The 17,596-nt window shown below is 41.9% G+C and overlaps 1 protein-coding gene across 5 annotated transcripts in view; it reads right to left on the minus strand.

Moving 5' to 3' along the window:
* Positions 1-248: 248 nt before the first annotated feature.
* LOC121559201 (CD166 antigen homolog A) overlaps positions 249-17,596 on the minus strand; it is a 54,831-nt gene continuing 37,483 nt past the window's right edge. The window contains exons 2-16 of one of the 5 annotated variants that reach the window (XM_041872492.2): positions 12,132-12,238; positions 10,386-10,587; positions 10,202-10,266; positions 9,663-9,750; positions 9,219-9,377; positions 8,148-8,272; positions 7,762-7,894; positions 7,086-7,198; positions 6,627-6,753; positions 6,227-6,348; positions 4,608-4,740; positions 3,977-4,006; positions 1,935-2,046; positions 1,676-1,825; positions 249-1,258 (exon numbers count right to left, since the gene is read on the minus strand). In XM_041872492.2, coding sequence (XP_041728426.1) covers positions 1,711-1,825; positions 1,935-2,046; positions 3,977-4,006; positions 4,608-4,740; positions 6,227-6,348; positions 6,627-6,753; positions 7,086-7,198; positions 7,762-7,894; positions 8,148-8,272; positions 9,219-9,377; positions 9,663-9,750; positions 10,202-10,266; positions 10,386-10,587; positions 12,132-12,238 — 1,631 coding nt within the window. In that variant the 3' untranslated portion in view covers positions 249-1,258; positions 1,676-1,710. Of the gene's footprint in view, positions 1,569-1,675; positions 1,826-1,934; positions 2,047-3,976; positions 4,007-4,607; positions 4,741-6,226; positions 6,349-6,626; positions 6,754-7,085; positions 7,199-7,761; positions 7,895-8,147; positions 8,273-9,218; positions 9,378-9,662; positions 9,751-10,201; positions 10,267-10,385; positions 10,588-12,131; positions 12,239-17,596 lie in introns of all 5 variants that reach the window. The other 4 variants (XM_041872496.2, XM_041872503.2, XM_041872516.2 and 1 more) reach the window with 4 other exon arrangements.

A 17,596-nucleotide genomic window follows, 5' to 3' on the forward strand; every position in this document is an offset into this window, starting at 1 on the left:
AATGGGATTTTCTGGATTTTTGTTTTAGATTCCGTCTCTCACAGTTGAAGTGTACCTATGATAAAAATTACAGACCTCTACATGCTTTGTAAGTAGGAAAACCTGCAAAATCGGCAGTGTATCAAATACTTGTTCTCCCCACTGTATGTACCTATTCTTGAAGATATCCGATGGGCGATCATTTTTAGGATGTATTGTGAGTAGAATGACAGAGCCAACAAAACATTATTTAACATGATTCTTCAAAATGTAGGCTACACTTTATTTTAAACAAAAGTACAAAAACAAAAGTCAGTATTTACAATACTTGCATGGCAATATTTACCCTCTTTGGTCTTATTTCCAATTTGATGGTTTTACATTAACTACAACGTAGGAAACAAACAGCAAGCTGACAGTATGAGATATAATGTGGTAAATCTCATAGAAATCCACAGAAGGCTCAAAATCCACAGAAGGCTTACATTATAATTATTATTGTCAAATACCTGCAAGAAATTCCTATCAATTGTTCAGTACCTTTAAAGCTAAGTGGTGAAATTTGTGAGAATAATTGAATATAACTAACAGAGATGCTAACCTTGTAATCTTGAACAATATAAATAGTGAAAAATAACCAAAACAAATCACAATTACATCCAGGTCTGATATATTTACAGGTTCAGTAAATGCTACTCATAACCCTGACCTAAGTTGTGAAGTATACAACTGCTGGACAACTTGTCTCTTTCCACATAAAAAATGACATAAAAGCACAGAAATTAACACTATGAACACAACTGAGATAAGTCATATTTTGTAATGTAGTGGTTATGTCCAAACTAAACACGACCCACTGATACACAAACAGATGGTCAGAGTGTGCTAACAGCATCACTCAATCTCCTGATACTTTTGATGGCAACATTTTTCAAAAAACAAACAGGAACCATGTAACATGTCATGAAATAATTTGTACAACAGATCTTCTACTTCCTGCAATGCAAAGCGATGCATCGCTATAATGCTTAACTCATATTACCTTACAACCAAAGCTGGTTATGTAGCCTATACCTTTAGCCCTTCCATTAAAATTGTATATAGTTTATTTTTCCAATGGAGACTACACAAAATGGCAGTGTATGTGACATTAAAAATTGACAAAGTGTATTGACTGTGTTTGGTTGTGTTGATGATACTGAGACATAACAGCGGTGAAGACCTTCAGATCCTCCGGATGCATTGAGGGTCAGGGAGTTATAGGCCAATGTACACATCCCTACAGAAAAGGCAACGGGTCCAGTAGTTATTCTAATAGCAATAACGTTAATTAAATCCAAGCCAAACACTCAAATTGGCATTTTTCTCAATTTGACCAAATCCCTCTTAACCAACACTTGAAACAAAAACGATTACAGTAGGAAAGTTAACACATTTTATCCATACTGCAGACAATTTAGGCTTATGTACAACACATATCCTTTCATTTAGGCAGTTATTTTCTTTCAATATAAGTCCAAATCCAGTTCAATGCCCCCTTTTCAAATTTTAACAGAAGTGTGCAAAAGCTTCTAGTTGCCGCTTCCGCACTGCAGAAAAACAGTAATGATGTTAACGGCATCTTTTAATCTAAAACATAAGAAGTAAATATTCTAATATACAGTTGTAGATGTGTTTTTCAAGACATGTTCTTTACCTTTTTTTCTCTCATTCTTTAAACATTCCTTTTCTTTACACCTCAACTTTCTGGCTGTTCTCCTCCAGCTTCTCCTCTATTTTCTCCTCCAGTTTTTTGCTCTCCTCAGTGGATCCATCCTCCTTCTCACCAGTCTTCCAGCTGCCTTGCCTTTTAACACAAATCAGATTGTTTAACACAAATCATAGCCCTCCAATAATAATACATACATCACCATAACATGCTATATATGAATGGCATTTTGATTTAATGCACTTACTTGGATTTCTTCATGTACAGCCAGTATGCTAGACCCACAACTACAGTGGCCAGGAGCAGACCCACAATAACTCCCACCACCAACTTTGTCATGTCACCGTCATCTGATGAGCCCGTAAAGGCACAGAGAGAGAGGAGTAACATCAGAAACTAGGAGAGAGAACATTCTGCAAATGAAGAGACTGCAAAAAAGACATTTGCCTATGTATAAACAGGGTTAGGTAGGTCACTTTCGGAATGTAATCTGTTAGTTACTACTTACCTGTCCAAAACTGTAATCGGTAACGTAACTTTTGGATTACCCAAACTCAGTCATGTAATCTTATTACTTACTTTTGGATTACTTTCCTTTTAAGCGGCATTAGAAGAAGACAAAAAGGATCGATCAAACGCATTTGGTGTGTCATCATAGTGGTCTCTGACCAGAGATGGACGTATTTAAATGACTTTTGAGTATTTTGTATTTCACCAGCCTGAACTACTACATCCAATGTATTTGGTAACAATATACTTTCGAGACCTGTAACTTGTATAAAAAAAAAAGAATAACATACTAAATACTTTTCTATACCATTTTTTATAGCGGTTCACAATTTTGTGTCCCCCTTTCACCCTGCATTGGTATTAGAAGTCTGCTGGCACAATGGTGTGATAAGAGTGTCTGATAAATGACCAAAATGTACATGTAAAAATGAACACTTGCAAAACATTTACATTTTAGTCATTTATCAGACACACTTATCCAGAGCGACTTACAGTCAGTGCATTCAACTAAGGTAGATAAACAACAACAACATATCACAGTAATGGCAAGTAAAATGCTCAGGTGGAACAAACTTGAGTCCCACGGTCATTCCTGTGCGTTTTGGACTTCTAACCCCTTTTAAACATTGTGTGTTTGAGCTACAGACTGCTGTTGCATCATCTATTTCTTCTGCATCCGCTGATACTAACCATTAGTCTGTGTGATTAACAGGGACTGAGCTAGCGCGGTGTTTGTGAGACAAGGGCAGATCCCGGAAACGGTTCTTCTCACAAAAACGTCTATAAAGTCAGAACGGTTTGAGCTACAAACTATTATGGCCCATCTATATAATGCTGAGACTCTCAGTAACACATGTTTTGCTCTATGACGCTCACAAGCCATTGTTTTGTGTTCTACTTGTAGCACTGGTTGTCCTGAAAAGAAAACACTTCAATGTGAGGATAAATATGAGGGCAGAGCAAGCAGATTACTGAAAGTAGTGAATTTCAGTTTTTTCACTGTGGGAGGCCTGGGACCAATGGAGTTAAACTTGTGCCTTTTTTCAATGCTGAATTGAATGTCATTAAGAAAATAGAAAGGTGTCATAATGTATTTTTTCACAAACATCCTTTCTACATTTAAAAGTAAACCAAGAGGTAATCATCTAGTTTTTCTAAAGTATCTGTAATCTGATTACAATATGTTTGCTGGTAACGTAACGGATTACAGCAAAAAAAAAGAAGTGTAATCAGATGACACTCCCCAAACCTGTGTATAAATGTCAATGAATACATATGAATGAATGAATACAGTATACACATTCATGCCGCAAAATTCAATGGTTGCTATAGAGTTTGTAACCTTTTGTATTATGATTTAGATAAATGTATCACTGACTACATACATACAGTATGCAAACCCAGTTTACCCCTAAGCCATGTGTAAAAATGTGATCAGTTCCTTGTGAACGTGTATTCAATAACATTTTGGCAAATGAAAGGATGGATAACATTGAGAGATTGTCAGGATGCTGGTGGCTCCACTCCTTCTGATCCTCAGAATTTGTATGTTTATCTTAACAAATATTTCCTACATCCCCAGCACCACATCTTGTCGTTCAACAGCGTTTCAGCAGTGGGGCAATTTCTGGATGCTGTTAATCTGAGATTGTGCTCTGGAGGGTATAATGCACAATAGCAGATTCCACTTTCTCTGGGAATCTTATATATTTTTCTACAGAATCCCTCCTCTCCTCTCTCTTTCTACAGGAAATGATAAAGAAGACCATCACAACTTACCTTGTTTATCCATTCTCACCTCCTCAAATACTGAAATCAGATATAAAGTGATATTAACGTCCAACCCAGAAATCAATTAAGTATACTGTATAATGTAATTGGTCAGACAGTGTGTTATTGGCTATGTTAGTCTCTAGATTGAGTGTAATACGCTGTGAGGTGTAGATTTTCCTGTCGCATGCAAACTGAGAACGTGACGTCAGAGAGGGGAAAGGATAGAGTCCAGCATCCCGACAAACAGACCAAAAGTGAGGGAGAACAATGAGAAAGGGACAAATGCTTTTCCAAAAAACACAAAGATGAGTGAGATATGGCTGTCTGTACCGATTTATCTAATCAAATACCGCATAAACCAAAGGGAGATTATTGCCAAGGAGCATGCATAGTATGCATAGTAGCATGTTTTAGGTTGACTAGAGACAAGAACTAGGTCCCCATGGCCAAGGTTCCCTCCATAAAACATTTCCATACTTTTTGACTAATCATCATGCATACAGACAGTGGGTGAATTTGTTAGCGTCGGGAGAGGGTGATAGACCAGACCCACACATGGATTAGTGAGTTACCCTTTAGAGAGGAAGGAAGGGGATAGGACAGCGAATTATAGGCCATACCACCACACTGTACTTACAGGTCAACACGTTAATAGCCCTGGTGTCCTGGCCAAGCTCATTGGACACAGTGCAGACGACTGTCAGGTTGACTGTAGGCACAATGGTCAGCTTGTGTGAGATCTTCCCATTGACGTAGGGACTTTCATCAGCCTGAAAATTAAAAAGACACAGTTGTTAGTGTACAATGGCTTATCTTATATCTGATGGAGATTTAAATGCCATGCAGAACATAGCTGCTTCCTCTTCAGTAATAGCACAAAGATGCATATCATATACATTTATTGCGAGGAATCTATGGAATCTTATATTATTCCATGGCATAATGAACGTTGCTAGAATCAAATAAAAGATGTGCATTTCATGTACTACCACTAGGAGGTGGTGTTGTATTTTCGTGAGGCTCAACCTACTCCTGATAAGGAGTACCTTCAGGGCATAGAGGCAGGGGACTAGAGAAACCCCCAGACAAACAGGCAACACCCTTTTCACATCTTCTAAGAATACAATATGGTGAGTCTGCTATGAAAAGAGCCAGCACTAAGCTTATATTTGATCTCTTATCATATTTACTGTGAACAGGTTTTAAAGAACTCTTTATCACACAATAAGAGACAAAAGACTAAACTTTGAATGCACTGGTGTGTTTGTCCCCAGATGCGCAGCAATGTGAGCTGTGACTAAATTACTGTGTGTGAGTGACTCAGCCATAGAATAGTCATTGAAAGAGGTCAGTGCAGCTTTGGAGTGGATTAATCATGCAGACCCAATGGGTGTGTGCGTGGTCATGGGCCATGACCACGCACATGCACATGACACACACACACACACACACACACACACACACACACACACACACACACACACACACACACACACACACACACACACACACACACCATCTCACGCTGGCTCATTGTGTAGCTGTGCTATCAGTGCACACACAGGTATGCCAAGAACAAAAAGCCTTTGTCTTCATGACAGACCAATGCATAATAAACATGGTGTGCATCTGAGAGAAGGAAACCTATCTACAAAAACACTGAGCCCATCCGTTTGGGAAGTGTCAGTCAGAAAAGTTTCAAGAAAATAAGTTACTTAGGAAGTCACAAAATAGTAACATAGTGAAAGGCATTATGGGGGAAGTTTCTGTCTGTCTGAAATAGAGTGTGGACAGTAAAATACCACAAGCACTGATTCACTACAAAGACATCCAAAGGTTAATTGACTGTAAACCTCCCAGATTTAGAGTTCCCTGGCTTCCTGACAGATTCCAATAAAAGGAAGCTTAAATGGACTATTTTTATAAGGTCAGGAGCTGCTTTCATATTAGCAGTAACACATCCGGAAAGATGGCGAGGATTTGTGTGTTCCGTTCCGTTCATGTGGTGACATGCCACAGAAAATGGGTGCATGGCACAAGCTGTTGCTTTGAGAGAATTCCAGATAGACTAATGGTTTTGTGAGTCTTTGCTGCTATTCCAGGATAGATACGGGTGTTTTACAGTAACTGATGGATAAATACAGTATGTGTGGTCTGTATAATGAGTGTCCCTGTGGATGTGAAGTCTAATGGCCCCTCCTGTGTGTCAGTGGATTGTCCTGGCGCCTTAGTGAAGATGTCTGTGTTTGTTCATACCGAGGTGCCGTTGACGCTCCAGGCCACGGTGGGTTTGGGGGAGCCCTCAGCCTCGCAGGTCAGTACCTTGTGCTGGCCGTCCTCGCCACGCTGCTTGGCCAACCGCCTGATGACTGGAATACCTGCAAGAAGATGCACGGCCTCCTCAGCTACACCAGAACGAACAAGAAAATGATCGCACCATGCCACACAACAACACCACATGAGGTATGGACAAAACAAACAAATATGGTGAAAGCCTCTCCCTGAAGTGAAACAGCCATCCACTGGGGAATCTGGATCTTTGAATAAAAATATATCACTAGGAACAAGTACAAAAATCTATCTTTGAAAAACAGTGTTGAATGTGCCCAGTAACAGCACAAAAGCCTTAACTGAGTAAATGTCACAAAGTATTTACCTTCAACGACCAGCTCGAAAGAGGCTTTCTTGATGAGAGCGCCCATGGTGACCACAACCTCATACTTTCCAGAATCAGAGTAGGTCAGCTTGTCAAATTTGGGCCTTTTGTCCAGCTTTCCATTGTCCTGGAATGATAGAATAAGACCAACCATTACATTTACATTTTGGTCATTTAGCAGATGCTCTTATCCAGAGCGACTTACAGGAGCAATTAGGGTTAAGTGCCTTGCTCAAGGACGCATCTACAGATTTTTCATGTAGTCAGCTCGGGGATTTGAACCAGTGACCTGTCGGTTTCTGGCCTAATGCTCTTAACTGCTAGGCTCCCTTTACATAAATAAAAATTATGAAAAACACACTGAAGTCATCTTATTGCTTTGATAAGGTTTTATCACCCATTTCCAACCAAAAACATAAATCTAGGCCTTATAATAACTTTGGTACTGTTTAGTCTTACCTTAGTCCAGGACACCTTGAGTTCTCCAGATGCATCGGTCTGCAGGGTCAGAGCCAAGCTTTCTCCGACGCTCTTCAAAACCTTCCCTGAGGGGCTCAAACTCATATCCAGGTCTGAAAGGGAGGAAGGGAGGAGCACACACTGTAAACAGGCAGTTTAACAGCCTGGAGGAGAAGGGGCCACAGCACTCCTGTTGAAAACCATATCAGCTACCTACAGAAGCCCCTGCACGTCCTCATTGATCCAGCTTATTTAACGCATTAAAGGACCTGAGCCCTCTAAGCATTTTCACCTCACAGTGTGAGACGAGATGCTCGGCTTCTATTCTCTCTAACAAACCGTATGTCCTTTCCTGCTGAGGGATGAGGTTGCAAACGGAAATACACTCTGACAATGTTCCCCTTTGAGAAAAATAACCCTAATGACTTTATACAGCCGGACAAAGATTGAATTATGAATTAGATGAGTAATTTCCCCACACAATTCCAAACGCAATCTATAGCAACAGGATGTGGGCTATCATTATGGCTGGTATTTCCCATGAATCCATTGCTAGCATTGTTAAATAAATTGCTGGCAGTATTTCAGTTGAAGATAATACATAACTTAATTGAAGAACGCATACTCGATAGCTTAAAACATTGATCAAGATATCTGTAGATAAAGAGTGACTTACAATTGATGGTAATGTTCTTGGAGTCTTCCATCTTGGCATTGTCAATGATAGAACACTTGTATTCCCCTGTGCTGTCACGTGTGACATCAGTCACAGTGTAGGAGTCAGAGTTCTCCACCTTCACCACCTCTCCCTTTAGGAACATAAGGATTCATTTTGAAACTCTCCGATGGGCTTGAGTCTAGGTTAATGTAGCTCTTCACAGACAGGGTGGATGGTGTAGGATGTGTAGGGTTTGACCAGGTGTAGGGTTTGACTGGGTTAGAGAGGACAATGGCAGAAGAAGGCAAGTAATTAAAGGGGTCAGAGTAGAAACTAAGGGCATATGCCAGGTGGGGTTTCTGGTTGTGTGGGAGGGTAGTGGAGTCATATCATTGAGAGCTTGCCTGAACGTGGAAGTTGAAGCTGGTGGGAGGTGGGTTCCCGTCGGCCTTGCACTTCAGAGTCACGTTGTCTCCTTCCATAAGGGGCCCTTTAGAAATGACATGCAGACTGACCCTCTCTGTGGGGTCTGTAGGGAGAGGAGAGAGAAAGAACAGGAGAGAGAGAACAGGAGCAAGAGAACAGCAGAAATGGAGAGAGAGGAGAGAAAGAGAGTGAGAACAGGGGTCAGAGAGGAGGAGGACACAGTCAGGCTGAGACCTGAAACACAGTGACCCTGGGCAGACAGGGCTTCTGAGACCATCACAGTGACCCTGGGCAGACAGGGCTTCTGAGACCATCACAGTAAGCAGACTAGCCAAGCTAGTGGTCCTCAGGGCTGTACCCTCCATTTCTGAGTTTGTTCCTGTGGTGATGGCTGCTTTTGAATGCAGCGGCGGAGCTGTTCGAAAGGCAGCCACACCCCGAGGCTCTAGACAAAAAGCTCCTTTAAAACGTCAATGGTGCTGTTCCAGACAAGCCAAATTGCCGACATTTCTTTAAAAACAGGATTCAAACAGCCTCTGAGCCCTGATAGGTCTTATTTAAAGGGCCATTTTGTGTGAATAACATCAACTATGCTATTCCTCGAACGCTACGCTCCGAATCACTCCCACAACAGACTCATGGACACCTCATTTTTAAATGAGTGCCATTATGGTGTCATTATTGTTGTCTGTCTGGGCTGCAAGAAAAGAGCCATCGAGGCACAAATTATTCGACTATAACTTGAAAATAAAACAGCCATCAATCTGGTTGTCGATACACTTACTGCTGGCTGCTGAGGCTGATAGCAGATCAATAGCCTTCCTAGGACAGACAGCGGTTAGGGAAGTTGTGTCGGTTAGGGAAGTTACAGGCAGTTAGGATAGTTGAGGCAGTTAAGGTAGTTGGGATTTATTGGGTAGTTTAGGTAGTAAGGGTAGTTGAGGGAGTTTGAGGTTGGTTTGGGCAGTTTAGGTAGTTAGTTGGGGCAGTTTAGGTAGTTGGGCTAGTTTGGGTAGTTGGAGTAGTTTGGTGGCTCTCTGGTTACTTACAGGTGACAGTGAAGGAGACTGGGGAGGACAAGGCGTTCAGGGCCCCGCAGGTGAACAGAGCACCTGTGTCTCCCTTCTCAGCTGTGTACTGCAGAGTGGAGGAGGTGGTGGTGAGGCCAGTGACTTCGTCCACCTTCACTTTGGAACTGATTATAATGCCTACAAATCACAACCATACTGATTAGAAATGGTATGGGTTACAGAGTAGCCTACAGACACACAGATAACAATAATATGATCACCAAGTTACTGACATTTTGGATCCTGTAGAAACAGACACATTTATGACAATTTAAGAAAATATGTAGCTCTAGAGGTGATATTTCACTACTCACTTCTTGTGGAATCTCACACCAAACAAGTGAAATGTGTGAATGTGCAATCTTCAGCCCTCTGCAGTTGTTTACCACTTGTAAATAATCCATCAAAACTTCAATAACGTACCTTTCTCACCAGCTACCAGAGGTTTCTTGTTCTTGAACCATGTGATGTTGGCAGCTGGGTGCGCATCAGGGGTGCTGCACTGCCCTAGCTGTGCAGACGATAAAACAAAGTGAGGAAAAAAGCTGCAATATCCTATTTTAGAACAATCCACAAGGGCATACGAAAGGTTGGAAAATCCTTACATTATGAAAGTAGCCCAATAAAATTCCAATATGTTTTGTTGCTTAATTGATCAAATATCTGCGCAAACTAGCTCTCATCTAGCCCCCCCCCCCCCTCCCCTCCCCTCCCCCTCCCCCTATTTAGCATGAAATGCCCAAAGCATTTTAAATCTCCTCTTAGATCCCATGGTTGTTTTAATTGGAGGAGGGATATTCTGCTGTTTACAAATTCATCAGGATCACTTCAAAGCACTCATCATTCCAGCAGCACCGTCCTTCTTTAGTTTGCCTCAAGATACTTAATCTCCAGTGATGAATTTCCCTTGATATTCCTGCTTAATATAATGTAGGCATAAGCAAAGCATATGATGAACCTACCTGGGTTGGTTTGCCAATCTCCAGCTCCGTGGCTAGGGCTGTGATCTCCACTCCGGTTGGAGCCTCTGTAGAACACAGTTAATAACATTAACAAACTGTAGGCATCTCAGCATTGAATTGTACCTCAAAGGCCCATTCCATAGCATGCATTAGTATGGCTGCAATATTGCCCTTATGTACCCACTGTGGATAAGGAGTTTGACAGGGTATTCTGAGATGTCAGCCCCAGCCACCACCATGCAGGTGAAAGTCTTCTCGTCCTTCAGTGTTGCTGCTGCAATCAGCAAGCTGGAGTTTTCGGCCATGCTGACACGGTCCTTGTACTTGTCGGTGGCTATGACAGAGGCGTCCTGGTCTTTAAGCTGGGTTAGCAGGTCTCCATTGTCCTGGAAATATAAAACAGTTTGGGTTTTAAAAATTTAGCTAACTGAGCTGCAGTACTGTAGGACTGTCTTGGTATGAAAACCATTGAACAACGCATGCACCCACTAATGGTGAAGGAGCTAAATAGACTTAGTTTATGACTTATTAATAGCTATTTTAGAATATCTAATCATTATTTTTACACTGTTGCTACTCTGGAAGCTTGAAGGCATAAAGAGGACGTGTATACATATATACTGAACAAAAATATAAATGAAATATGCAACAATTTCTAAGATTTTACTGAGTTACAGTTCATATAAGGAAATCAGTCAATTGAAATAAATTCATTAGGCCCTAATCTATGGATTTCACATGACTTGGAATACAGATATGCAGGTAGGGGCGTGGATCAGAAAACCAGTCAGTTTCTGGTGTGACCACCATTTGCCTCATGCAGCGTGACATCACCTTCGCATAGAGTTGATCAGGCTGTTGATTGTGGCCTGTGGAATGTTGTCCCACTCCTCGTCAATTGCTGTACGAAGCTGCTGGATATTGGCGGGAACTGGAACACGCTGTCGTACACGTCGATTCAGAGCATCACAAACATGCTCAATGGGTGACATGTCTGGTGAGTATGCAGGCCATGGAAAAACTGGGACATTTTCAGCTTCCAGAAATTGTGCACAGATCCTTGCGACATGGGGCTGTGCATTTTCATGCTGAATCATGAGGTGATGGCGGCGGATGAATGGCACGACAATTCAATTCAAATTGCCATCGATAAAATGCAATTGTGTTTGTTGTCCGTAGCTTATGCCTGCCCATACCATAACCCCACCTCCACCATGGTGCACTCTGTTCACAACGTTGACATCAGCAAACCGCTTGCCCACATGACACCATACACGTGGTCTGCAGTTGTGAGGCCGGTTGAACTTACTGCCAAATTCTCTAAAATTATGTTGGAGGCGGCTTATGGTAGAGAAATAAACATTAAATTATCTGGAAACAGCTCTGGATGTACATTCCTGCAGTCAGCAAGCCAACTGACGGCCGGCTGTGACACAGCCTGGGATCGAACCCGAGGCTATAGTGGCGCCTCAGCACTGCGATGCAGTGCCTTAGACCACTGCGCCACTCGGGAGGCCAAAATTAGGATTTTTAAACCTTGAGACATGGATTGTGTATGTGTGCCATTCAGAGGGTGAATGGACAAGACAAAGTATTTAAGTGCCTTTGAACAGGATATGGTAGTAGGTTCCAGGCACAGTGTGTCAAGAACTGCCGGTTTGAGTGTGTCAAGAACTGCAACGCTGCTGGGGTTTTCACACAACAGTTTCCTGTGTGTATCAAGAATGGTCCACCACCCAAAGGATATCCAGCCAACCTGACTAAACTGTGGGAAGCATTGGAGTCAACAATGGCCAGCATCCCTGTGGGACACCTTGTAGAGTCCATGCCCTGACGAATTTAGGCTGTTCTGAGGGCAAAAGGGGGAGCAACTCAATATTAGGAAGGTGCTCCTAATGTTTTGTACACTCAGTGTATATGAACAACTTACATATTTCCATTTGGTAATGAACAGGTCCTTTGGTTTGGGTGCTCCATTGTTGCATGGCACCTCAACGGTCTCTCCATACAGGCCGATAACAGTATCCATACCGCTGACTGAGAGAGAGAGAAAAACACATGGTCATTTACATTTACTCAGTCAGTGGGAAAATCTGATTATATTTAACACAGCCCGAGATCTATTGACTTTCAAATGAAATCAGGTCTTACTGATTTTTGTGGGGAATGCCAACTCATCTTCATAAATATCTCTAATCCAACAGGTTGTTAATTGACAGGTGTCAGTCTACCTTATAGCACATTAACGAAATGCACAAGGGTAGCCAACATTTGAAATTGCTTATTTACAGCTACTTTACTTCACAACCTTTCCCACCCCCAATCTGCACAATATGTTGCTGTGTAGACAAAGTCCAGCATGAGAGAGAAAGAGAAAACAGGGGCAAAGTCCAGCATGAGATAGAGAGAGACTGACGGGAGGGATAGTCACATAGAGAAGGGGGAAAAAAGAGGTCCTCATGGAGCAACTGATTACAAGGTGTTGCTCAGCTAGCCTTCAACAGCACTCACATTTCAGCCTTTTCAGAGTTCAGGTCGGGGTTAGGGGGTGGTTAGGAAAGGAAATGACATAGCAGAGCCATGGAACCAATAAAATACCTTGACTGGAGGCTAAAGGACGGCAATTAACATACTGTACCTGCTAGATTTACTGGTAAAAAGCCTTAACCCCATACGTAAACAATAAACAAAGTACTCAACTGTTCTGACCAATTTTACATTAAATTAATCGCCTCCATTGCAACATCAGGGGATCTAATCTCCCCAACAATAGCAGCAGCAGCAGAGTATGCTATCTCTACAGGCGCTACACTGCTTGCCAGTGCTTGACTTGGGATGAAAGTGGTCCATTAGACTATGTTCACCGAAATTCACAAATGACTATATGCTATAGTCATATTCACTGTCAAGGGTTTATAATTATTTATTTATTTACCCTTTTTTCTCCCCAATTGGTAGTTAAAGTCTTGTCCCATCGCTGTAACTTCCGTACGGACTCGGGAGAGGCGAAGGTCGAAAGCCACGACCCTGCCAAGCCGCACTGCCCGCTTAACCCTGAAGCCAGACATATTCCGTACAACTGGTGACCGAAGTCAGCGTGCATGTGCCCGGCCCGCCACAGGAGTCGCTAGAGCGCGATGGGACAAGGACATCCCAGCCGGCCCAACCCTCCCCTAACCCAAACAACACTGGGCCAATTGTGCGCCGCCTCATGGGTCTCCCGGTCGCGGCCGGCTGCGACAAAGCCCGGGATCGAACCCGGGTCTGCAGTGACGCCTTCTAGCACTGCGATGCAGTGCCTTAGACCGCTGCGTCACTCGGGAGACCCTCTTCCATGACATTTAACCAAATTTCCATCACTATTATTATAACCTACATTAAAAAGTAAGCATTATTTACACTGGAAGGCTGATGTGTCTGATCCCATGTAGACCTACCATCTCCTGTCGTTGTGCCCTTGATCAAGGCACTTAACCCCCCACAAAGTAGAACTGCACTGTTAGTCACATGTTGTCAAAATGTGGTCAACCCTCCATCTGGAGAGCTCCTGGGTGTGCAGGCTTGGCTATTGATCCAGCCCTGAAAGTCTGCTTATCAAGGTCCTGTTGAGCAGCGGATGTTTAGGCTACAATGTGGTTAGAACAGGGCTTGAACAAAAGTCTGCACACCCAGTAGCTATCCTGGAGGATGGTTTGCACCCTTAATTTAAAATATTGCAACATTACGACCAAATACTTTTGTCTTTATAAAATTATTCCCTCATTCAATGAATTAAGGATCAAATGGATAAGGTAGGCTACTTCAAAGCTAGGTATCTAACTAGACATGTTTATTATATATAAGGCTAAAATATTCATGTTTTGGGGGAGATCTATGCACAGCAAGTTATTGGTCAATTAGGCTATTCTTTGAATATTTTTAATGTTGTCGCAATTACATGGCAAATGTTTAATAGAGGGGAATCCCAGTTTTCCAACAGTGCTGATTTATTTAGGCTACACAGTGCCGGTGGATAGGCGACAACGACATTAATGCTTAGCTATAGTTAACTAGCGAGATAGCCAACTCAAAACATAATTTGTTGCAGTTATCCAGTTAGTCTGTTGTCTGTCATTACTTTTTACTTGCTGCTGAAATGTCGCGCTCTCCCCGGCAACGGCCCACTTGCACTGGCACACACTGACAGGCACTGAAGGGTCATTCCTATAATGGCTGATATATAGATTTTTAAGTGATTTATCATATTTTAAAATGTGCCATCATGAATTACAGAAACTAATTTCCATGACTTTTGAAGACCTTACAAACCCTCATTTGACAACTTGGAACAGCGCATCATGTGCAATCAGGCTGGCGCATTTTCAATCTATGCAATCTCAAACTGTTTACTGTCACGCACAGATTCACAGACTAGCGGCAAATAAACTTGAACAAAGCGAAATCAGGAAATGAAACCCACTCATTGCTATTCAATGCAGATCCCGCCTTTATTCAGCTTTGATATACATTTTTTGCCTCAGTGTGTGAATCTGGGCCGGGATAGGCTACTTTGTATTACAGACCTTTTCAACTGTCAAAACAATAACAAGTTTTATATGCACGTGCACTCAAGAGGTTCCCCAGTAAACATCTGGTCCTGCAGTGCGCCATAATTGCTAACTAGCTAGCTAGTTAGTTGGCTAGCTAGCTAGCACTAAATTATTTAACACACATTGACTTGTTGCTACCAGATCCACTAAACAAAATCATCAGACAACATTTATTTCCCTTTTATTATCTGTTTGCTCTGGTGGTGTTACATTTGGCTAGCACAGCAAATAACCAGAGCTAGCGTTGTGAAGGTAGAGAAAGATCAGCTTTCCTTGTTAGCGAGCTAGATAGATGAATTTCTCTCACGAAAGCCAACAACTAAACTAAATGTAGCTAGCATACGAGTCCAATGTTTGACGGCCACATTGTTTAGCTACAGTGAGGGAAAAAAGTATTTGATCCCCTGCTGATTTTGTACGTTTGCCCACTGACAAATAAATAATCAGTCTATGATTTTAATGGTAGGTTTATTTGAACAGTGAGAGACAGAATAACAACAAAAAAATCCAGAAAAACTGGATGAAAGTGTTGTGGTCAGATGAGACCAAAATTGAGCTCTTTGGCATCAACTCAACTCGCCGTGTTTGGAGGAGGAGGAATGCTGCCTATGACCCCAAGAACACCATCCCCACCGTCAAACATGGAGGTGGAAACATTATGCTTTGGGGGTGTTTTTCTGCTAAGGGGACAGGACAACTTCACCGCATCAAAGGGACGATGGACGGGGCCATGTACCGTCAAATCTTGGGTGAGAACCTCCTTCCCTCAGCCAGGGCATTGAAAATGGGTCATGGATGGGTATTCCAGCATGACAATGACCCAAAACACACGGCCAAGGCAAAAAAGGCGTGGCTCAAGAAGAAGCACATTAAGGTCCTGGAGTGGCCTAGCCAGTCTCCAGACCTTAATCCCATAGAAAATCTGTGGAGGGACCTGAAGGTTCGAGGTGCCAAACGTCAGCCTCGAAACCTTAATGACTTGGAGAAGATCTGCAAAGAGGATTGGGACAAAATCCCTCCTGAGATGTGTGCAAACCTGGTGGCCAACTACAAGAAACGTCTGACCTCTGTGATTGCCAACAAGGGTTTTGCCACCAAGTACTAAGTCATGTTTTGCAGAGGGGTCAAATACTTATTTCCCTCATTAAAATGCAAATCAATTTATAACATTTTTGACATGCGTTTTTCTGGATTTTTTTGTTGTTATTCTGTCTCTCACTGTTCAAATAAACCTACCATTAAAATTATAGACTGATCATTTGTTTGTCAGTGGGCAAACGTACAAAATCAGCAGGGGATCAAATACTTTTTTCCCTCACTGTACCCTTCAGTCTCTCCAGGATTTGGAACATTTTTAGGGACCTTCATCCGCAGACAGGGTTTATCAGCTTTCACAGGTCTCTGTATCTGAGGTTAGAAAACATATAAATTAGACCAGGACATGCTTCAGTATTTTCAAGCGATATAACATTTGATATTTCGTTGCAATTGAGTTTTTGTATTGTCATAGTTCTCTCTTTGGGACTGGAAAGCTGTTCATTAGCTAGCTAGTTATCTTAGCTACTAGCTAGGTAGCTAACTTGTAGTTTTTAGCAGATCAAGCTATCCTTTGTGTCATTAAAAAAACTAATATTGGATGGCTGTATATCCTATTTGTTTGTAGCTAGCTAGCTACCTGACATGACCTAGAATAGAGGGTTTATTTGATAAACAACTTATCTGTGTGCTACACATCATCCTGGCACTCCACCTCCTGCTGCTGCTAATGTTACTATCCATGCAGGCAATGCAGCCCACTGCGATGCTTCTTTGGGAAATCTAGCTATAAACTTAAATCTTCCCAGGGTGTAAGGACCATCGCACCTGCGAATGCAATGGTAAAAAAAAGCTAAATTTGACCATGAGAAAACAACTAGACTAAGTTATCTTAGCTAGCTAGCTATTTACAGCCGCAACAGAACATCTGTTGTTGACAAACACACCGGAAGTTCTCTGGGGTTCCAGGGTTAACTTCCGCTCCTCCTCAAAAAGCTGTTAAAAAGGTCTATAGAGGAGGTGGAACACAATTCCCAAAAATGTTGAAGTGCCGGTACAGCGCTCCGGACAGCTCCGGACAGCTCCGGCCCAAGTCAAGCACTGCTGCTTGCATATGCCACTTCAATTTAGTATAGATATAAACATTTCCTGGCAGAGCTGAAGTTCCTGTCAGCAAGTAGTAAGCAACCATTGGAAGTGTTTTCATTTGCTTCCCGTGCTCCATTGAATTTGAATCCCTTTTGAATGGGAATAAATGCTTTTACCATGGTTACCATCGCTTCCACACAGATCTGTCCAGAATGACCAGTGGCATCCTGCAGCCTGTACTGTATGTGCACAATGGATCTAATAGCCCAACATGTGATTTTCTACACTCAATACACATCAAACTGAACACAGTAGTAGAACCTAGTAGACCTGCAAATACTGGACAGTGACAAAAGGAGTTACAAGGATTGTTACAAGGATTTACAAAAAGAACACAACATTATTCAATATAAATGTTTCACCAAAAGTCTGAAATCCAAGTTCTAAACCTTACACCCCCAAAAACACTAAACCATACAGTAAAATCTCAAACAAATCAGTTCTGAAGTTATCCTATTTCCATTGGATATTAGCTACTCATTGTATTTCATATTCAAATAGGTATTTTGAATAGTCAAATAAAGCTGTGTTCACCCTCTTGGAGAACTTTATTTTTATTTTTTTTTATTTCACCTTTATTTAACCAGGTAAGCCTGGAGAACTTTAAATGAGTTTGTATTTA

The sequence above is a fragment of the Coregonus clupeaformis genome, chromosome 5 (assembly GCF_020615455.1).
Source record: "Coregonus clupeaformis isolate EN_2021a chromosome 5, ASM2061545v1, whole genome shotgun sequence".
Taxonomy (NCBI): Eukaryota; Metazoa; Chordata; class Actinopteri; order Salmoniformes; family Salmonidae; genus Coregonus; species Coregonus clupeaformis.